Here is a 22,101-nt window from a genome sequence, read left to right as displayed (position 1 = left end):
AGTGTGTCAACAACAACTCTGATCCCCCACCCTCCCCGTGTGTCAAGAACACTGATCCCCACACTCCCAGTGGATTAACAACTCCGATCCCCCACCCTCCCAAAGGGTCAACAACACCGATCCCCCACCCTCCCAGTGTGTCCACAACACTGACTCCCTGATCCTCTGCGACGACACCGGTGCCAATCTGTATGGGTCCTAATGCCCTTCTCTTGGACAACATCCGAGGCGTGGAGAGTGGAGAGTTTCAGCTTGGGAAATTGCTGGTCTCCCACTAAAAAAAACCCTGCCCAGGTTTGCACTGGAATCTTTCCAAGGTGCAAATCCATGATCTGTCGAGACTAATGGAGGCCTACAGTATGTGCGTGTTTGTGAGTGTGCAAGTGAGAGTATGTGTGTGAGTGTGCTTGTTTCTGACTATGTTTGTGTATGCCTGTTAGTGTGATTGTGTGTGCGTGTGACTGGGAGAGTGTGCTTGAGTGAGTGTGAGTGTATGAGTCTATGTGTGAGGTTGTGTGTGTGAGTTTAAGTGAGTGTGTTTGTGACTATGTGTGTGAGAGTGTGGTGAACTATGTGCCTGTCGGGACACGCCCCTGCTGACTGCTCCTGTGGCTCCTCCCACAGGCCCCTGTATAAAGGCGATCTGAGGCCTGACGCTCGGCCTCAGTCTCCAGGACATATTATGATGGACACTCACTCCTGGTTCCTTCTCCCAGTCAATAAAAGCCGATATCTCGCCTTACGTCTCAGTGTGAGTTATTGATGGTGCATCAGAGAGTGAGTGTTGTATGAGTGCATGTCTATGTCTGTGTGAGGTTGTGTGTGAGTTTATGTGAGTGTGTGTACATGTGCGAATGTGAGTGTGTCTGTGTGTGTGTGTGAGGTTGTGTGTGTGTGAATTCTATAGGATCAGTGCATTGCTGAAAATCATCCCCCCTCCCCCAGTCTGTGTTGAAGTTTGTGGGGGGAGGAGAGGATGGAGAGGGGAACGGGAAGAGAAGGGAGGGAGAGGTTAGTATAGAGAAGTTTATAGCACTCAGGAGGTCAAGCAGAATCTATGGAAGGGAATAAAAAGATGATATTTTGGGCCAAGACTCTTTATCAGAAGAGACCTGTTCACACCCCATTAAATCTTTATCCTCCTCCATAAAATCTGCCTGACTTGCTGAGTTCCTCCAGCATTTTATATGTTACTCTTGATTTCCAGCATTTATAGGACTACTTGTGTTTATGATATCCATCTGTCCATTTCTTTCTCTCTCTCCTGCAACCTTCTCCCTCTCATCTCTCTCCACCCTCTCTCTCACCTTTCCCTCCCCATCTTTCTCCCCCCCCTTTCCTCCCTCTCCACAGAATGAGGGTTCTCTCAAGCACAAGAGACACAGCCCTCCCCTGCACCCCGACCTTGTGCAGACAGACATCCTAGAAGGTAGGGTCATTTACATTAATCTGTTGTTTTTAACAAACATAAGAAGAAGAAAAAGAACTTCAAGTCATTTTTCAGCCCATCCCCTCCTACTGGACAAGAGGCGGCCAGAATCCTCTGTTCTGGGCCAGTGTCCAGGCAAACCTGGTGAAGTCCATTGCTGTTTCTGTAGCTCTGGGCTTTTACAGCACTGGAATGCTCGACCCTTGACCTGCTGTCCCCCCATTGGCTCTCCTAAATCCTTGCTTGAGTTCTTCTCAGTCTTCATTTCCTCCAAGGCCCTGGTCCAGTTTCAGCTTCAGCTTCTTTAACCTGACGTATGTATGGTTACTTGCCCTTTTTGACTGAATTCACCACCTCTTTCATCATGTTTCTTTACCTTACTGTCTTTGTCCTTCCTCCTTAGTAGGACATGTCTGCCCATCACTTGCCCATGGGTCATGGGCTGCCGACAGCAGCTTGCCACTTCTCTGTCCTGGTCAAGTGTCTAGGTTCAGCTCATCTTCTGGTTGTAACCTTCCTTTCCTGGCGTTGAGGTCTTTGGAGCTTCTGTATGATGGCCCCATGTACAATCCTCCTCCTCGATAGAATGGATGCGGAGAGGATGTTTCCTATGGTGGGGGTGTCTAAGACCGGAACACACACCCTGAGAATACAGGGACGTCCTTTTAGAACAGAGAAGAGGAGGAATTTCTTTAGCTAGAGGATGGCCTGTAGCCCTGATTTCAGTTGTAGGCCTCTGAGCCTGATTTGTGTTGTGGGAAACGGTATTTGCTGTGAACTTTGACCAGTAGATGTCTCTGTCGAGCGGTGTAGCTGACTGTTTTTCCAGAGGCCCATTTTGTTCTTTACCTCCCTGGCTCACTGGCTTGAACTGAAGCACAAATAATACGTTCAGTCCTAGTGACCTCGTCAACTGGCTGAATGCAAAGGCACCAGCATTCATTTTGATGGACTTGTATACAACAGCTGAGGCTTTATAAGACATTAGATAAGCTGTGCTTGAAGTACTGTGAGCAGTTTCGGCCCCCATATCTAGGAAAATATGTACTGTCATTGGGGACGGGACGGGGGACCACAGGAATTGTTTCTGGAATGTAAAAGTTAATGTATGAGAAGCGTTTGATGTCTCTAGGCCTGTATACGCTGACATTTAGAAGAATGAGGGGGTTCTCATTGAAACCTTTCAAGTTTTGAGTGAATGTGGAGAGGATGTTTCCTCTTGTGGGAAGTCCAGGTCCAGAGTGCACAGCCTCAGAACAGAGGGACATCCATTCAGAACAGAAATGAGAAGGAATTTCTTCAGCCAGAGTGTAGTGTATCTGTGGAATTCATTGCCACAGACAGCTGAGGAGGCCAAGATATTGAGTTTATTTTAAGCAGACATTGACAGGTTCTTGATTTGTGAAGGAGTGAAAAGTTATGGATAGAAGACAGGAGAACAGGGTTCAGAGGGATAATAAATTTGCCATGATGGAATGGCAGAGAATACTCAATGGGCCAAATAGCCTAATCCTGTCTTATCATCCAGGCAAACAAGTGGGAAGGCAATAGTGACAGGGTTGGACTGGAGTGGCAGGTAGAGTTGTCACTGAAGAGGGCAATGAGTGAAGGGACATCTGACTGAAGCACAGGGAATGAAAGGTTGAGACAGAGGGAACCGTGTGAGCTGCAGGAAGGATTGGCGATGGTTGAAGATGATAGAATTTGGAGTCATTGGAGGAGAGAAAAGAGTTACTTGGCAGACCTGAAATCTGCATAATACCGTCTGCAGATGTGACCAGCTCAGCTTCCGGTGGCTTTGGAGAGGGAATTGGATAATTGTGCTGGGGGTTGAGGGGAGGAACTTGGACAGCGGATGGAATAAATGAGTCAGTTCTGGAAAGGATCTGGCAATAGATCAGATTCTCTCCAGGCAGGAACCATTCCCTAACTCTGCAATTCAAAGCCGATACCATACAGAGTTCACTTCGTGCCTGACCCCGGGAATGTGTGATGGGACGGTGTGGAGGGAGATTCACTCTGTGTCTGACCCCGGGAGTGTGTGATGGGACAGTGTGGAGGGAGATTCACTCTGTGTCTGACCCCGGGAGTGTGTGATGGGACAGTGTGGAGGGTGATTCACTCTGTGTCTGACCCCGGGAGTGTGTGATGGGACGGTGTGGAGGGAGATTCACTCTCTGTCTGACCCCGGGAGTGTGTGATGGGATGGTGTGGAGGGAGATTCACTCTCTGTCTGACCCCGGGAGTGTGTGATGGGACGGAGTCGAGGGAGATTCACTCTGTGTCTGACCCCGGCAGTGTGTGATGGGATGGTGTGGAGGGAGATTCACACTCTGTCTGACCCCGGGAGTGTGTGATGGGACGGTGTGGAGGGAGATTCACTCTGTGTCTGACCCCGGGAGTGTGTGATGGGACGGTGTGGAGGGAGATTCACTCTGTGTCTGACCCCGGGAGTGTGTGATGGGACGGTGTGGGAGATTCACTCTGTGTCTGACCCCGGGAGTGTGTGATGGGACGGGGTGGAGGGAGATTCACTCTGTGTCTGACCCCGGGAGTGTGTGATGGGACGGTGTGGAGGGAGATTCACTCTGTGTCTGACCCCGGGAGTGTGTGATGGGACGGTGTGGAGGGAGATTCACTCTGTGTCTGACCCCGGGAGTGTGTGATGGGACGGGGTGGAGGGAGATTCACTCTGTGTCTGACCCCGGGAGTGTGTGATGGGACGGTGTGGAGGGAGATTCACTCTGTGTCTGACCCCGGGAGTGTGTGATGGGACGGGGTGGAGGGAGATTCACTCTGTCTGACCCCAGGTGTGTGTGATGGGACGGTGTGGAGGGAGATTTACTCTGTGTCTGACCCCAGGAGTGTGTGATGGGACAGTGTGGAGGGAGATTCACTCTGTGTCTGACTCCGGGACGGTGTGGAGGGAGATTCACTCTGTGTCTGAGCCCGGGAGTGTGTGATGGGACAGTGTGGAGGGAGATTCACTCTGTGTCTGACCCCGGGAGTGTGTGATGGGACGGTGTGGAGGGAGATTCACTCTGTGTCTGACCCCGGGAGTGTGTGATGGGACGGTGTGGAGGGAGATTCACTCTGTGTCTGACCCCAGGAGTGTGTGATGGGACAGTGTGGAGGGAGATTCACTCTGTGTCTGACACCGGGAGTGTGTGATGGGATGGTGTGGAGGGAGATTCGCTCTGTGCCTGACCCCGGGAATGTGTGATGGGACGGTGTGGAGGGAGATTCACTCTGTGTCTGACATCAGGAGTGTGTGATGGGACAGTGTGGAGGGAGATTCACTCTGTGTCTGACTCCGGGACGGTGTGGAGGGAGATTCACTCTGTGTCTGAGCCCGGGAGTGTGTGATGGGACAGTGTGGAGGGAGATTCACTCTGTGTCTGACCCCGGGAGTGTGTGATGGGACGGTGTGGAGGGAGATTCACTCTGTGTCTGACCCCGGGAGTGTGTGATGGGACGGTGTGGAGGGAGATTCACTCTGTGTCTGACCCCAGGAGTGTGTGATGGGACAGTGTGGAGGGAGATTCACTCTGTGTCTGACACCGGGAGTGTGTGATGGGACGGTGTGGAGGGAGATTCGCTCTGTGTCTGACCCCGGGAGTGTGTGACGGGACGGTGTGGAGGGAGATTCGCTCTGTGCCTGACCCCGGGAATGTGTGATGGGACGGTGTGGAGGGAGATTCACTCTGTGTCTGACCCTGGGAGTGTGTGATGGGATGGTGTGGAGGGAGATTCACTCTGTGCCTGACCCCGGGAGTGTGTGATGGGACGGTGTGGAGGGAGATTCACTCTGTGTCTGACCCTGGGAGTGTGTGATGGGATGGTGTGGAGGGAGCTTCACTCTGTGTCTGACCTCGGGAGTGTCATAGGAATTGAGGAGGGAGCTTTACACAACGTCCATCTCCTTCCCTTCCCCGCACACAATATCCATCTCTTCCATTCTCTGTAATCCATGTGTCTTTTAAGATCTTGATTAAACCTCTTTATCTGTTCTGCCTTCAGCACCAACCATGGCAGCATTTTCAGACACCCACCACTGTCTGCATAAAGAAAACTTGCCCCTCATGTGTCCTTTGAACTTTCTCCCTCTTACTTTAATACATGACCTCTGGTACTCGGCATTCCCTCCCAGGGGAAAAGGAAACTGGCATTAGGGTTAGGGTTAGGGTTAACCCTAACCCTAACCCTCTACTTTACACACAGTATTCTTTTCAGAAAAAATAACCCAAGTTTGTCCGACCTCTGCGTGCCCCTCAAGCCCTGTAATCATCCTGGTGAATCTCTTCTGCACCCACACGCTACCTGTCATGGGTCGACCAGAACTGCGCACAATACTCCAAGAGCGGACAGACCAGATTTTTTTGCGGCTGTGATGTGACCTCCCGACTCTTGTATTCAACACCCGACCGATGAAAGCATGTGTGCCTTACACCCTGTCTACATCTGGGACCCATGCACGTTCCCATATCCTTTTGTGCTCCTGCACGGGGTTGGGTCTCCAGTGTTCCTTCAATTCTCACCTGTGTCTGAAAGGAGTGTGTTCATTCTCCCTCTGACTGCATAGTGGGTTTCTCACACATATGGACTGGAGTTAGTGAGCACAATCCACAAGCTGCATTTGTCAGTGCAAATATTGAAGGTGTAAGTTATGATACACGTGTCAATCACTTTGACACAGGTGTTGTCCCAGATACGACCAACACAAAGCGGAAGAAGACTGATGACTTTGGTGAAGTGGTTCTCAGCGCTCCAGAGCTGGGGGAACAGAAGAACCCTCCCCGCTGCCCCGTGGAGGGAAAGGGCCTCACAGGTAAGTGACAGATTAGGAAGGGGAAAACATTGGCCGTATCACCTGAAGACGTGGTGGTCGGCTGTGATTGAAATCAGACAGCAGGGAAATAGGTGCTTTGTCCCCGGGCCAGTCCATCTGACTATGTTCATTCCATATCCCTCTAAACCTTTCTTATCCTTGTACCTGTCCAAGTGCCTTTTGAATATTGTTAATGTAGCTGCCTCAACCACTTCCCCCTGACATCTCGTTCTATGGTTAGGAATGGATGGCAGCCGAAAGCGTCCTATCTGAATGCGTCATGGCCTAGGCCAGCAACTGCTCCGCCTGAGAAAGCAGAGAGATCAGCATGGCAGGGAAACCAGTCTCCCCAGCCCGTTTGTAATTGTAGACAAAGTCACTGGAGAAACACTGAAGTTCGTGAAGCTAGTGGATATCAGCCAATTACAAACAAGAGAAAATCTGCAGATTCTGGAAATCCAAGCAACACAAAATGCTGGAGGAAGTTGGTAAACAGTCGACAGATTTTCAGGCCAAGAACCCTCATCAGGACTGATGGTTATAAAAATGTTTTATTTGTCAAAAACAAGCAACAGGCATCATACTGAGACACTCTTGGAGGAAAAAACCTCCCAACCCAATATTACATGACATTTTATATGCTAAAGATCAAATGTAACAGCAGGGTAACTCTATCATTGCAACGCTTCCTTTGAATTACATATAGTTTTCAAACACCTTCTTTTCCACACCCACACTCCAGACACCCAAAATGAATGTTATTTTCTGACTCCAGGCTGCATTCATGCAGATGCAGACACCTCAGGTCTAAGTGGAGAGTTTCTTTGTTTGCGATTAACCCCAACCTGCAGTTCCAGGAAGCCCATTGTTCAGAGCTGTGTTTCAAACTGCAATCCACATTCTGTAAAGTTTGCAGCCTGACCCAGAGTACATGCTAACAGAGTCCCTGCCTGACCCAGAGTACATGCTAACAGAGTCCCTGCCTGACCCAGAGTACATGCTAACAGCCTCCAGGGACTTCGTCTACACTTCTCAGTGAAGCTGCCAAAGACCATACCCACCCTGAGCTCAGCAGGGTTAGGGGTAGGGGTAGGGTTAGGGGTAGGGGTAGAACCCTAACCCTAACCCAAAGACCATACCCACCCTGAGCTCAGCAGAGTTAGGGTTAGGGGTAGGGGTAGAACCCTAACCCTAACCCAAACCCTAACCCAAAGACCATACCCACCCTGAGCTCAGCAGGGTTAGGGGTAGGGGTAGGGGTAGGGGTAGGGGTAGGGGTAGAACCCTAACCCTAACCCAAACCCTAACCCAAAGACCATACCCACCCTGAGCTCAGCAGGCCAGGCAGCATCTATGGAAATGAATAAACAGTCAATGTTTTGGGCCAAGAACCTTCATCAGGACTGGAAAGGAAGGGGAGAGGACAGAATAAGAAGTGGAGGGAGGGGCGAAAGTACAGATGGCAGGGGTTAGGTGAAACTTGGTTGGGGAGGGCGAGGGGTAAAGTAAGGAACTGGGAAGTTGGCTGGTGGAGGAAATAAAGGGCTGGAGAAGGGAAAATCTAATGGGAAAGGACAGAGACCATGGAAGAACGTAAAGGGGGAGGATTAACAAACGGAGGTAAGGAGAGAAGCTGTGAAAGATTGGGGCATGGTGAAGGAGAGAAAGGGCAACTAACAAAAGTTTGAGAAATGGATGTTCATGCCATCAGCTTGGAGATTATCCAGATGGAATATAAGATGTTGTTCCTACAACTTGAGTGCAGCCTCACACGACAGTAGAGGAGGCCATATACTGGCATGTTAGAATGGGACTGGGAAGTGGAGTTAAAATGGGTGGAAAGCCATGCTCTTTCTGAAGGATGGATGGCTTGGTGAAGCGGTCTCCCAATCTACGTTGGGTCTCACCGATATACAGGAGGCCACACCAGGAGCATCAGACACAGTATATGACCCAACAGACGCAGAAGTGAAGTGTTGCTTCACCAGGAAGGAGTGTTTGGGGCCCTAAATGATAGTGAGGGAGGAGGTGTAGGGGCAGGAGTGGCACTTGTTCTGCTTGCAAGGATAAGTGCTACGAAGGAGATCAGGGTGGAAGGACAAGTGGTCAAGAGAGTCTCGTAGGGAGAGAAGCAGAAGGTTGTGCTCGATGATGGGATCCGGATGGGATGTTAAGGAGAATTAAGTGCTGGCTGTGAAGGCATTTAGGGCAATAGGAACACTTTCCCTGGTGTGGCAGTGGGAGGACGGGTTGAGAGCAGACGTGCATGAAATGGAAGAGATGTGGGTGAGGGCAGCATGGTTGAGAGAAGGAAGCCCTTTTCTTAGTAGGATAACATCTGTTTTTCTGGAATGAAAAGCCTCATCATGAAGACAGAGGAAATGAGAAAAGGGAATGGCATTTTTATAAGTAACGGTGGGAAGAAGTATAGTACAGATAGATGTGAGAGTCAGTGGGTTTATAAAAGATATCAGTAGATAAGGTGTCTCCATAGATAGAGACAGAGGGAATGAGAAACGGAAGGGAGCTGTTAGAAATGGACCAAGTAAATTTGAGTGTGGAAATTAGAGGCAAAGTTAATGAAGTCGACAAGCTCAGCAATGCAGCGGTTGATGTAGCGTAGGAAGAGCTGGGGAGCAATGCTGGGAACATAGACAGTTCCATGTAGCCGACGAAATGCCAGGCACACTGAGACCTCGCATTAGGGTTAGAGTTAGGGTTAGGGTTAGTAATAAAACAGACTTAATACAGACTATTGAAAGGTCCCCCAGTACCATAAGACAGTTTCTACCCCGCTGTTATCAGACTATTGAAAGGTCCCCCAGTACCATAAGACAGTTTCTACCCCGCTGTTATCAGACCATTGAACGGTCCCCCAGTACGAAAAGACAGCTACTACCCCGCTGTCATCAGACTATTGAATGATCCCCCAGTACGATAAGACAAATTCTACCCCGCTGTTATCAGACTATTGAACTGTCCCCAGTATAATAAGACAGTTTCTACCCCGCAGTAATCAGACTATTGAACGGTCCCCCAGTACGATAAGACAGATTCTACCCCGCTGTTATCAGACTATTGAACGGTCCCCAGTATAATAAGACAGTTTCTACCACGCAGTAATCAGACTATTGAACGGTCCCCCAGTACGATAAGACAGATTCTACCCCGCTGTTATCAGACTATTGAACGGTCCCCCAGTACGATAAGACAGATTCTGCCCCGCTGTTATCAGACTATTGAACGGTCCCCCAGTACGATAAGACAGTATCTACCCCACTGTTATCAGACTATTGAACGGTCCCCCACAACGATAAGACAGTATCTACCCCACTGTTATCAGACTATTGAACGGTCCCCCAGTACGATAAGACAGTATCTACCCCACTGTTATCAGACTATTGAACGGTCCCCCAGTACGATAAGACAGTATCTACCCCACTGTTATCAGACTATTGAACGGTCCCCCAGTACGATAAGACAGTATCTACCCCACTGTTATCAGACTATTGAACGGTCCCCCAGTACGATAAGACAGTATCTACCCCACTGTTATCAGACTATTGAACGGTTCCCCAGTACGATAAGACAGTATCTACCCCGCTGTTATCAGACTATTGAACGGTTCCCCCAGTACTTATAAGACAGCTTCTACCCCGCTGTTATCAGATTATTGAACGGTCCCCGAGTACGATAAAACAGCTTCTACCCCACTGTTATCATACTATTGAAAGGTCCCCCAGTACGATAAGACAGCTTCTACCCCGCTGTTATCAGACCATTGAACGGTCCCCCAGTACGATTAGACAGCTTCTACCCCGCTGTGATCAGACCATTGAATGGTCCCCCAGTACGATAAGTCAGCTTCTACCCCACTGTTATCAGACTGTTGAACGGTCCCCCAGTATTATAAGACAGCTTCTACCCCGCTGTTATCAGACCATTCAACGGAGCCCAGTACGATAAGACAACTTCTACCCCGCTGTTATCAGACCATTGAACGGTCCCCCAGTACAATATGACAGCTTTTACCCCGTTGTTATGAGACTATTGAACGTCCTCCCAGTACGATAAGACAGCTTCTACCCCGCAGTCATCAGACTATTGAATGGTCCCCCACTACGATAAGACAGATTCTACGCCGTTGTTATCAGACTATTGAACGGTCCCCCAGTACGATAAGACAGCTTCTACCCCGCTCTTATCAGACTATTGAATGGTCCCCCAGTACGATAAGACAGATTCTAAGCTGTTATCAGACTGTTGAATGGTCCCCCAGTACGATAAGTCAGCTTCTACCCCACTGTTATCAGACTGTTGAACGGTCCCCCAGTATTATAAGACAGCTTCTACCCCGCTGTTATCAGACTATTCAACGGAGCCCAGTACGATAAGACAACTTCTACCCCGCTGTTATCAGACCATTGAACGGTCCCCCAGTACAATATGACAGCTTTTACCCCGTTGTTATGAGACTATTGAACGTCCTCCCAGTACGATAAGACAGCTTCTACCCCGCAGTCATCAGACTATTGAATGGTCCCCCACTACGATAAGACAGATTCTACCCCGTTGTTATCAGACTATTGAACGGTCCCCCAGTATGATAAGACAGCTTCTACCCCGCTCTTATCAGACTATTGAACGGTCCCCCAGTACGATAAGACAGATTCTAAGCTGTTATCAGACTGTTGAATGGTCCCCCAGTACGATAAGACAGATTCTACCCCGCTGTTATCAGACTATTGAACGGTCCACCAGTACGATAAGACATTTTCTACCCCGCTGTTATCAGACGATTGAATAGTCCTGCAGTACGATAAAACCCCTTCTACCCCGCTGTTATCAGACTATTGAACGGTCCCCCAGTACGACAAGACAGCTTCTACCCCGCTCTTATCAGACTATTGAACGGTCCCCCAGTATGATAAGACAGATTCTGAGCTGTTATCAGACTGTTGAGCAGTCCCCAGTACGATAAGCCAGCTGCTATCCCAATGATATCAGACGATTGAACGGTCCCCCAGTACGATAAGACAGCTTCTACCCCGCTGTTATCAGACTATTGAACGGTCCCCCAGTTTGGGAAGACAACCCCATCCCCGTTGTTATCAGACTATTGAAACGTCCCCTAGTATGATAAGACAGCTTCTACCCCGTTCATATCAGATTATTCAACGGTCCCCCACTACGACAAGACAGCTTCTACCCTGCTGTTATCAGACTATTGAACGGTCCCCCAGTACGTTAAGACTTCTTTTACCCCGCTTTTATCAGACTATTGAACAGTCCCCCAGTACGTTAAGACTTCTTTTACCCCGCTGTTATCAGACGATTGAATAGTCCTGCAGTACGATAAAACCCCTTCTACCCCGCTGTTATCAGACTATTGAACGGTCCCCCAGTACGACAAGACAGCTTCTACCCCGCTCTTATCAGACTATTGAACGGTCCCCCAGTATGATAAGACAGATTCTGAGCTGTTATCAGACTGTTGAGCAGTCCCCAGTACGATAAGCCAGCTGCTATCCCAATGATATCAGACGATTGAACGGTCCCCCAGTACGATAAGACAGCTTCTACCCCGCTGTTATCAGACTATTGAACGGTCCCCCAGTTTGTGAAGACAACCCCATCCCCGTTGTTATCAGACTATTGAAACGTCCCCTAGTATGATAAGACAGCTTCTACCCCGTTCATATCAGATTATTCAACGGTCCCCCACTACGACAAGACAGCTTCTACCCTGCTGTTATCAGACTATTGAACGGTCCCCCAGTACGTTAAGACTTCTTTTACCCCGCTTTTATCAGACTATTGAACAGTCCCCCAGTACGTTAAGACTTCTTTTACCCCGCTGTTATCAGACTATTGAACGGTCCCCCAGTACGATAAGACAGCTTCTACCCCGCTGATATCAGACTATTGAACGGTCCCCAGTACGATAAGACAACTTCTTCCCCGCTGTTATCTGACTATTGAACGGTCCACCAGTACGATAAGACAGCTTTTACCCCGCTGTTATCAGACTATTGAACCGTCCCCAGTATGATAAGACAGCTTCTACCCCACTGTTATCAGACTATTGTACGGTCCCCCAGTACGATAAGACAGCTTCTACCCTGCTGTTATCACACTATTGAACGGTCCCCAGTACGATAAGACAACTTCTTCACCGCTGTTATCAGACTATTGAACGGTCGCCCAGTACGATAAGACAGCTTCTATCCTGCTGTTATCAGACTATTGAACGGTCCCCCAGTATGATAAGACAGTATCTACCCCACTGTTATCAGACTATTGAACGGTCCCCCAGTATGATAAGACAGTATCTACCCCACTGTTATCAGACTATTGAACGGTCCCCCAGTACGATTAGACAGCTTCTACCCTGCAGTGATCAGACCATTGAACGGTCCCCCAGTACGATAAGTCAGCTTCTACCCCACTGTTATCAGACTATTGAACGGTCCCCCAGTATTACAAGACAGCTTCTACCCCGCTGTTATCAGACCATTCAACGGAGCCCAGTACGATAAGACAACTTCTTCCCCGCTGTTATCAGACCATTGAATGGTCCCCCAGTACGATAAGACAGCTTCTACCCCGCTGTTATCAGACCATTGAACGGTCCCCCAGTACAATATGACAGCTTTTACCCCGTTGTTATGAGACTATTGAAAGTCCTCCCAGTACGATAAGACAGCTTCTATCCCGCTGTCATCAGACTATTGAATGGTCCCCCACTACGATAAGACAGATTCTACCCCGTTGTTATCAGACTATTGAACGGTCCCCCAGTACGATTAGACAGCTTCTACCCCGCTCTTATCAGACTATTGAACGGTCCCCCAGTACGATAAGACAGATTCTAAGCTGTTATCAGACTGTTGAATGGTCCCCCAGTACGATAAGCCAGCTGCTATCCCAATGATATCAGACGATTGAACGGTCCCCCAGTACGATAAGACAGCTTCTACCCCGCTGTTATCAGACTATTGAACGGTCCCCCAGTACGATAAGACAGCTTCTACGCTGCTGTTATCAGACTATTGAACGGTTCCCCCAGTACGATAAGACAGATTCTACCCCGCTTCTATCAGACTATTGAACGTTCCCCAGTACGATAAGACAGCTTCTACCCCGCTGTGATCAGACTATTGAACGGTCCCCCAGTATTATAAGACAGCTTCTACCCCACTGTTAACAGACTATTGAACGGTCCCACAGTACGATAAGACAGCATCTTCCCCGCTGTTATCAGACTATTGAATGGTCCCCCAGTACGATAAGACAGCTTTTACCCCGTTGTTATGAGACTATTGAACGTCCTCCCAGTATGATAAGACAGCTTCTACCCCACTGTTAACAGATTATTGAACGGTCCCCCAGTACGATAAGACAGCTTCTTCCCCGCTGTCATCAGACTATTGAACAGTCCCCCAGTACAATAAGACAGCTTCTACCCCGCTGTTATCAGACTAATGAACGGTCCCCAGTACGATAAGACAGCTTCTACCCCGCTGTTATCAGACTATTCAACAGAGCCCAGTACGATAAGCCAGCTGCTATCCCAAAGATATCAGACGATTGAACGGTCCCCCAGTACGATAAGACAGCTTCTACCCCGCTGTTATCAGTCCATTGAATGGTCCGCCAGTACGAAAAGACAGCTTTTACCCCGCTGTTATCAGATTATTGAACGGTCCCCAGTATGATAAGACATTTTCTACCCCACTGTTATCAGACTATTGAAAGGTTCCCCCAGTATTATAAGACAGCTTCTACCCGGCTGTTATGAGATGATTGAACGGTCCCCCAGTACGATAAGACAGCTTCTACACCGCTGTTATCAGACTATTGAATGGTCCCCCAGTACGATAAGACAGCTTCTATCCTGCTGTTATCAGACTATTGAATGGTCCCCAGTACAATAAGACAACTTCTTCCCCGCTGTTATCAGACTATTGAACGGTCCCCCAGTACGATAAAACAGCTTCTACCCAGCTGTTATCAGACTATTGAACGGTCCCCCAGTACGATAAGACAGCTTCTACCCTGCTGTTATCAGACTATTGAACGGTCCCCCAGTACGATAAGACAGCTTCTACCCAGCTGTTATCAGACTATTGAACGGTCCCCCAGTACGATAAGACAGCTTCTACCCTGCTGTTATCAGACTAATGAACGTTCCCCAGTACGATAAGACAGCTTCTACCCCTCTTTTATCAGACTATTGAACGGTCCCCCAGTTTGAGAAGACAGCTCCATCCCCGCTGTTATCAGACTATTGAACGGTCCCCTAGTATGATAAGACAGCTTCTACCCCGCTCTTATCAGATTATTCAACGGTCCCCCACTACGACAAGACAGCTTCTACCCTGCTGTCATCAGACTATTGAACGGTCCCCCAGTAAGATAAAACAGCTTCTACCCTGCTTCTATCAAACTATTGAACGTTCCCCAGTACGATAAGACAGCTTCTACCCCTCTGTTATCAGACTATTGAACGGTCCCCCAGTTTGTGAAGACAACCCCATCCCCGTTGTTATCAGACTATTGAAAGGTCCCCTAGTATGATAAGACAGCTTCTACCCCGTTCATATCAGATTATTCAACGGTCCCCCACTACGACAAGACAGCTTCTATCCTGCTGTTATCAGACTATTGAACGGTCCCCCAGTACGTTAAGACTTCTTTTACCCCGCTTTTATCAGACTATTGAACAGTCCCCCAGTACGTTAAGACTTCTTTTACCCCGCTGTTATCAGACTATTGAACGGTCCCCCAGTACGATAAGACAGCTTCTACCCAGCTGTTATCAGACTATTGAACGGTCCCCCAGCATGATAAGACAGCTTCTACCCCGCTGTTATCAGACTATTGAACTGTCCCACAGTACGATAAGACAGCTTCTACACCACCGTTATCAGAGTATTGAACGTTCCCCCAGTGGATAAGACAGATTCTACCCCGCTGTGATCAGACCATTGAACGGTCCCCCAGTACGATAAGACAGATTCTACCCCACTGTTATCAGACTATTGAACGATCCCCCAGTGGATAAGACAGATTATACCCCGCTGATATCAGACTATTGAACGGTCCCCAGTACGATAAGACAACTTCTTCCCCGCTGTTATCAGACTATTGAACGGTCCACCAGTACGATAAGACAGCTTTTACCCCGCTGTTATCAGACGATTGAACCGTCCCCAGTATGATAAGACAGCTTCTACCCCACTGTTATCAGACTATTGTACGGTCCCCCAGTACGATAAGACAGCTTCTACCCTGCTGTTATCAGACTATTGAACGGTCCCCCAGTATGATAAGACAGTATCTACCCCACTGTTATCAGACTATTGAACGGTCCCCCAGTATGATAAGACAGTATCTACCCCACTGTTATCAGACTATTGAACGGTCCCCCAGTATGATAAGACAGCTTCTACCCCGCTGTTATCAGATTATTGAACGGTCCCCGAGTACGATAAAACAGCTTCTACCCCGCTGTTATCAGACTATTGAACGGTCCCCCAGTACGATTAGACAGCTTCTACCCTGCTGTGATCAGACCATTGAACGGTCCCCCAGTACGATAAGTCAGCTTCTACCCCACTGTTATCAGACTATTGAAAGGTCCCCCAGTATTATAAGACAGCTTCTACCCCGCAGTTATCAGACCATTCAACGGAGCCCAGTACGATAAGACAAATTCTTCCCCGCTGTTATCAGACCATTGAATGGTCCCCCAGTACGATAAGACAGCTTCTACCCCGCTGTTATCAGACCATTGAACGGTCCCCCAGTACAATATGACAGCTTTTACCCCGTTGTTATGAAACTATTGAACGTCCTCCCAGTACGATAAGACAGCTTCTATCCCGCTGTCATCAGACTATTGAATGGTCCCCCACTACGATAAGACAGATTCTACCCCGTTGTTATCAGACTATTGAACGGTCCCCCAGTACGATTAGACAGCTTCTACCCCGCTCTTATCAGACTATTGAACGGTCCCCCAGTACGATAAGACAGATTCTAAGCTGTTATCAGACTGTTGAATGGTCCCCCAGTACGATAAGCAGCTGCTATCCCAATGATATCAGACGATTGAACGGTCCACCAGTACAATAATACAGCTTCTACCCCGCTGTTATCAGACTATTGAACGGTCCCCCAGTACGATAAGACAGCTCCTACCCCGCTGTTATCAGACTATTGAACGGTCCCCCAGTACGATAAGACAGCTTCTACGCTGCTGTTATCAGACTATTGAACGGTTCCCCCAGTACGATAAGACAGATTCTACCCCGCTTCTATCAGACTATTGAACGTTCCCCAGTACGATAAGACAGCTTCTACCCCGCTGTGATCAGACTATTGAACGGTCCCCCAGTATTATAAGACAGCTTCTACCCCACTGTTAACAGACTATTGAACGGTCCCACAGTACGATAAGACAGCTTCTTCCCCGCTGTTATCAGACTATTGAATGGTCCCCCAGTACGATAAGACAGCTTTTACCCCGTTGTTATGAGACTATTGAACGTCCTCCCAGTATGATAAGACAGCTTCTACCCCACTGTTAACAGATTACTGAACGGTCCCCCAGTACGATAAGACAGCTTCTTCCCCGCTGTCATCAGACTATTGAACAGTCCCCCAGTACAATAAGACAGCTTCTACCCCGCTGTTATCAGACTATTGAACGGTCCCCAGTACGATAAGACAGCTTCTACCCCGCTGTTATCAGACTATTCAACAGAGCCCAGTACGATAAGACAGCTTCTACCCCGCTGTTATCAGACCATTGAACGGTCCCCCAGTACAATATGACAGCTTTTGCCCCGTTGTTATGAGACTATTGAACGGCCTCCCAGTACGATAAGAGAGCTTCTACCCCGCTGTTATCAGACTATTGAATGATCCCCCAGTACGATAAGACAGCTTCTACCCCGCTGTTTTAAGACTATTGAACTGTCCACCAGTACGATAAGACTTCTACCCCGCTGTTATCAGACTATTGAAAGGTTCCCCCAGTATTATAAGACAGCTTCTACCCGGCTGTTATGAGATGATTGAACGGTCCCCCAGTACGATAAGACAGCTTCTACACCGCTGTTATCAGACTATTGAATGGTCCCCCAGTACGATAAGACAGCTTCTATCCTGCTGTTATCAGACTATTGAATGGTCCCCAGTACAATAAGACAACTTCTTCCCCGCTGTTATCAGACTATTGAACGGTCCCCCAGTACGATAAAACAGCTTCTACCCAGCTGTTATCAGACTATTGAACGGTCCCCCAGTACGATAAGACAGCTTCTACCCTGCTGTTATCAGACTATTGAACGGTCCCCCAGTACGATAAGACAGCTTCTACCCAGCTGTTATCAGACTATTGAACGGTCCCCCAGTACGATAAGACAGCTTCTACCCTGCTGTTATCAGACTAATGAACGTTCCCCAGTACGATAAGACAGCTTCTACCCCTCTTTTATCAGACTATTGAACGGTCCCCCAGTTTGAGAAGACAGCTCCATCCCCGCTGTTATCAGACTATTGAACGGTCCCCTAGTATGATAAGACAGCTTCTACCCCGCTCTTATCAGATTATTCAACGGTCCCCCACTACGACAAGACAGCTTCTACCCTGCTGTCATCAGACTATTGAACGGTCCCCCAGTAAGATAAAACAGCTTCTACCCTGCTTCTATCAAACTATTGAACGTTCCCCAGTACGATAAGACAGCTTCTACCCCTCTGTTATCAGACTATTGAACGGTCCCCCAGTTTGTGAAGACAACCCCATCCCCGTTGTTATCAGACTATTGAAAGGTCCCCTAGTATGATAAGACAGCTTCTACCCCGTTCATATCAGATTATTCAACGGTCCCCCACTACGACAAGACAGCTTCTATCCTGCTGTTATCAGACTATTGAACGGTCCCCCAGTACGTTAAGACTTCTTTTACCCCGCTTTTATCAGACTATTGAACAGTCCCCCAGTACGTTAAGACTTCTTTTACCCCGCTGTTATCAGACTATTGAACGGTCCCCCAGTACGATAAGACAGCTTCTACCCAGCTGTTATCAGACTATTGAACGGTCCCCCAGCATGATAAGACAGCTTCTACCCCGCTGTTATCAGACTATTGAACTGTCCCACAGTACGATAAGACAGCTTCTACACCACCGTTATCAGAGTATTGAACGTTCCCCCAGTGGATAAGACAGATTCTACCCCGCTGTGATCAGACCTTTGAACGGTCCCCCAGTACGATAAGACAGATTCTACCCCACTGTTATCAGACTATTGAACGATCCCCCAGTGGATAAGACAGATTATACCCCGCTGATATCAGACTATTGAACGGTCCCCAGTACGATAAGACAACTTCTTCCCCGCTGTTATCAGACTATTGAACGGTCCACCAGTACGATAAGACAGCTTTTACCCCGCTGTTATCAGACGATTGAACCGTCCCCAGTATGATAAGACAGCTTCTACCCCACTGTTATCAGACTATTGTACGGTCCCCCAGTACGATAAGACAGCTTCTACCCTGCTGTTATCAGACTATTGAACGGTCCCCCAGTATGATAAGACAGTATCTACCCCACTGTTATCAGACTATTGAACGGTCCCCCAGTATGATAAGACAGTATCTACCCCACTGTTATCAGACTATTGAACGGTCCCCCAGTATGATAAGACAGCTTCTACCCCGCTGTTATCAGATTATTGAACGGTCCCCGAGTACGATAAAACAGCTTCTACCCCGCTGTTATCAGACTATTGAACGGTCCCCCAGTACGATTAGACAGCTTCTACCCTGCTGTGATCAGACCATTGAACGGTCCCCCAGTACGATAAGTCAGCTTCTACCCCACTGTTATCAGACTATTGAAAGGTCCCCCAGTATTATAAGACAGCTTCTACCCCGCAGTTATCAGACCATTCAACGGAGCCCAGTACGATAAGACAAATTCTTCCCCGCTGTTATCAGACCATTGAATGGTCCCCCAGTACGATAAGACAGCTTCTACCCCGCTGTTATCAGACCATTGAACGGTCCCCCAGTACAATATGACAGCTTTTACCCCGTTGTTATGAGACTATTGAACGTCCTCCCAGTACGATAAGACAGCTTCTATCCCGCTGTCATCAGACTATTGAATGGTCCCCCACTACGATAAGACAGATTCTACCCCGTTGTTATCAGACTATTGAACGGTCCCCCAGTACGATTAGACAGCTTCTACCCCGCTCTTATCAGACTATTGAACGGTCCCCCAGTACGATAAGACAGATTCTAAGCTGTTATCAGACTGTTGAATGGTCCCCCAGTACGATAAGCAGCTGCTATCCCAATGATATCAGACGATTGAACGGTCCACCAGTACAATAATACAGCTTCTACCCCGCTGTTATCAGACTATTGAACGGTCCCCCAGTACGATAAGACAGCTCCTACCCCGCTGTTATCAGACTATTGAACGGTCCCCCAGTACGATAAGACAGCTTCTACGCTGCTGTTATCAGACTATTGAACGGTTCCCCCAGTACGATAAGACAGATTCTACCCCGCTTCTATCAGACTATTGAACGTTCCCCAGTACGATAAGACAGCTTCTACCCCGCTGTGATCAGACTATTGAACGGTCCCCCAGTATTATAAGACAGCTTCTACCCCACTGTTAACAGACTATTGAACGGTCCCACAGTACGATAAGACAGCTTCTTCCCCGCTGTTATCAGACTATTGAATGGTCCCCCAGTACGATAAGACAGCTTTTACCCTGTTGTTATGAGACTATTGAACGTCCTCCCAGTATGATAAGACAGCTTCTACCCCACTGTTAACAGATTATTGAACGGTCCCCCAGTACGATAAGACAGCTTCTTCCCCGCTGTCATCAGACTATTGAACAGTCCCCCAGTACAATAAGACAGCTTCTACCCCGCTGTTATCAGACTATTGAACGGTCCCCAGTACGATAAGACAGCTTCTACCCCGCTGTTATCAGACTATTCAACAGAGCCCAGTACGATAAGACAGCTTCTACCCCGCTGTTATCAGACCATTGAACGGTCCCCCAGTACAATATGACAGCTTTTGCCCCGTTGTTATGAGACTATTGAACGGCCTCCCAGTACGATAAGAGAGCTTCTACCCCGCTGTTATCAGACTATTGAATGATCCCCCAGTACGATAAGACAGCTTCTACCCCGCTGTTTTAAGACTATTGAACTGTCCACCAGTACGATAAGACTTCTTCTACCCCGCTGTTATCAGACTATTGAATGATCCCCCAGTACGATAAGACAGCTTCTACCCCGCTGTTATCAGTCCATTGAATGGTCCGCCAGTACGAAAAGACAGCTTTTACCCCGCTGTTATCAGATTATTGAACGGTCCCCAGTATGATAAGACATTTTCTACCCCACTGTTATCAGACTATTGAAAGGTTCCCCCAGTATTATAAGACAGCTTCTACCCGGCTGTTATGAGATGATTGAACGGTCCCCCAGTACGATAAGACAGCTTCTACACCGCTGTTATCAGACTATTGAATGGTCCCCCAGTACGATAAGACAGCTTCTATCCTGCTGTTATCAGACTATTGAATGGTCCCCAGTACAATAAGACAACTTCTTCCCCGCTGTTATCAGACTATTGAACGGTCCCCCAGTACGATAAAACAGCTTCTACCCAGCTGTTATCAGACTATTGAACCGTCCCCCAGTACGATAAGACAGCTTCTACCTTGCTGTTATCAGACTATTGAACGGTCCCCCAGTACGATAAGACAGCTTCTACCCAGCTGTTATCAGACTATTGAACGGTCCCCCAGTACGATAAGACAGCTTCTACCCTGCTGTTATCAGACTAATGAACGTTCCCCAGTACGATAAGACAGCTTCTACCCTGCTGTTATCAGACTATTGAACGGTCCCCAGTACGATAAGACAGCTTCTACCCCGCTGTTATCAGACTATTCAACAGAGCCCAGTACGATAAGACAGCTTCTACCCCGCTGTTATCAGACCATTGAACGGTCCCCCAGTACAATATGACAGCTTTTGCCCCGTTGTTATGAGACTATTGAACGGCCTCCCAGTACGATAAGAGAGCTTCTACCCCGCTGTTATCAGACTATTGAATGATCCCCCAGTACGATAAGACAGCTTCTACCCCGCTGTTTTAAGACTATTGAACTGTCCACCAGTACGATAAGACTTCTTCTACCCCGCTGTTATCAGACTATTGAATGATCCCCCAGTACGATAAGACAGCTTCTACCCCGCTGTTATAAGACTAGTGAACGGTCCCCCAGTACGATAAGACAGATTCTGAGCTGTTATCAGACTGTTGAGCAGTCCCCAGTACGATAAGCCAGCTGCTATCCCAAAGATATCAGACGATTGAACGGTCCCCCAGTACGATAAGACAGCTTCTACCCCGCTGTTATCAGTCCATTGAATGGTCCGCCAGTACGAAAAGACAGCTTTTACCCCGCTGTTATCAGATTATTGAACGGTCCCCAGTATGATAAGACATTTTCTACCCCACTGTTATCAGACTATTGAAACGTTCCCCCAGTATTATAAGACAGCTTCTACCCGGCTGTTATGAGATGATTGAACGGTGCCCCAGTACGATAAGACAGCTTCTACACCGCTGTTATCAGACTATTGAATGGTCCCCCAGTACGATAAGACAGCTTCTATCCTGCTGTTATCAGACTATTGAATGGTCCCCAGTACAATAAGACAACTTCTTCCCCGCTGTTATCAGACTATTGAACGGTCCCCCAGTACGATAAAACAGCT

General features: G+C 48.2%; 1 protein-coding gene across 1 annotated transcript in view; it reads left to right on the top strand.

Annotated features, from left to right (window-relative positions):
• Positions 1–250: 250 nt before the first annotated feature.
• Positions 251–22,101, top strand: part of LOC132389929 (myocardin-like) — a gene marked incomplete at its 3' end in the record, with an annotated part of 242,355 nt that continues 220,504 nt past the window's right edge. The window contains exons 1-3 of the mRNA XM_059962495.1: positions 251–751; positions 1,354–1,429; positions 6,126–6,257. Of these exons, the coding sequence (XP_059818478.1) occupies positions 572–751; positions 1,354–1,429; positions 6,126–6,257 (388 nt within the window). The remainder of the gene's footprint in view (positions 752–1,353; positions 1,430–6,125; positions 6,258–22,101) is intronic.

The sequence above is a fragment of the Hypanus sabinus genome, unplaced genomic scaffold, assembly GCF_030144855.1.
Source record: "Hypanus sabinus isolate sHypSab1 unplaced genomic scaffold, sHypSab1.hap1 scaffold_709, whole genome shotgun sequence".
NCBI classification, from domain to species: domain Eukaryota; kingdom Metazoa; phylum Chordata; class Chondrichthyes; order Myliobatiformes; family Dasyatidae; genus Hypanus; species Hypanus sabinus.
The sequence above is the reverse complement of the archived record's forward strand: the minus strand, read 5'-3'. Positions and strand labels throughout refer to the sequence as shown.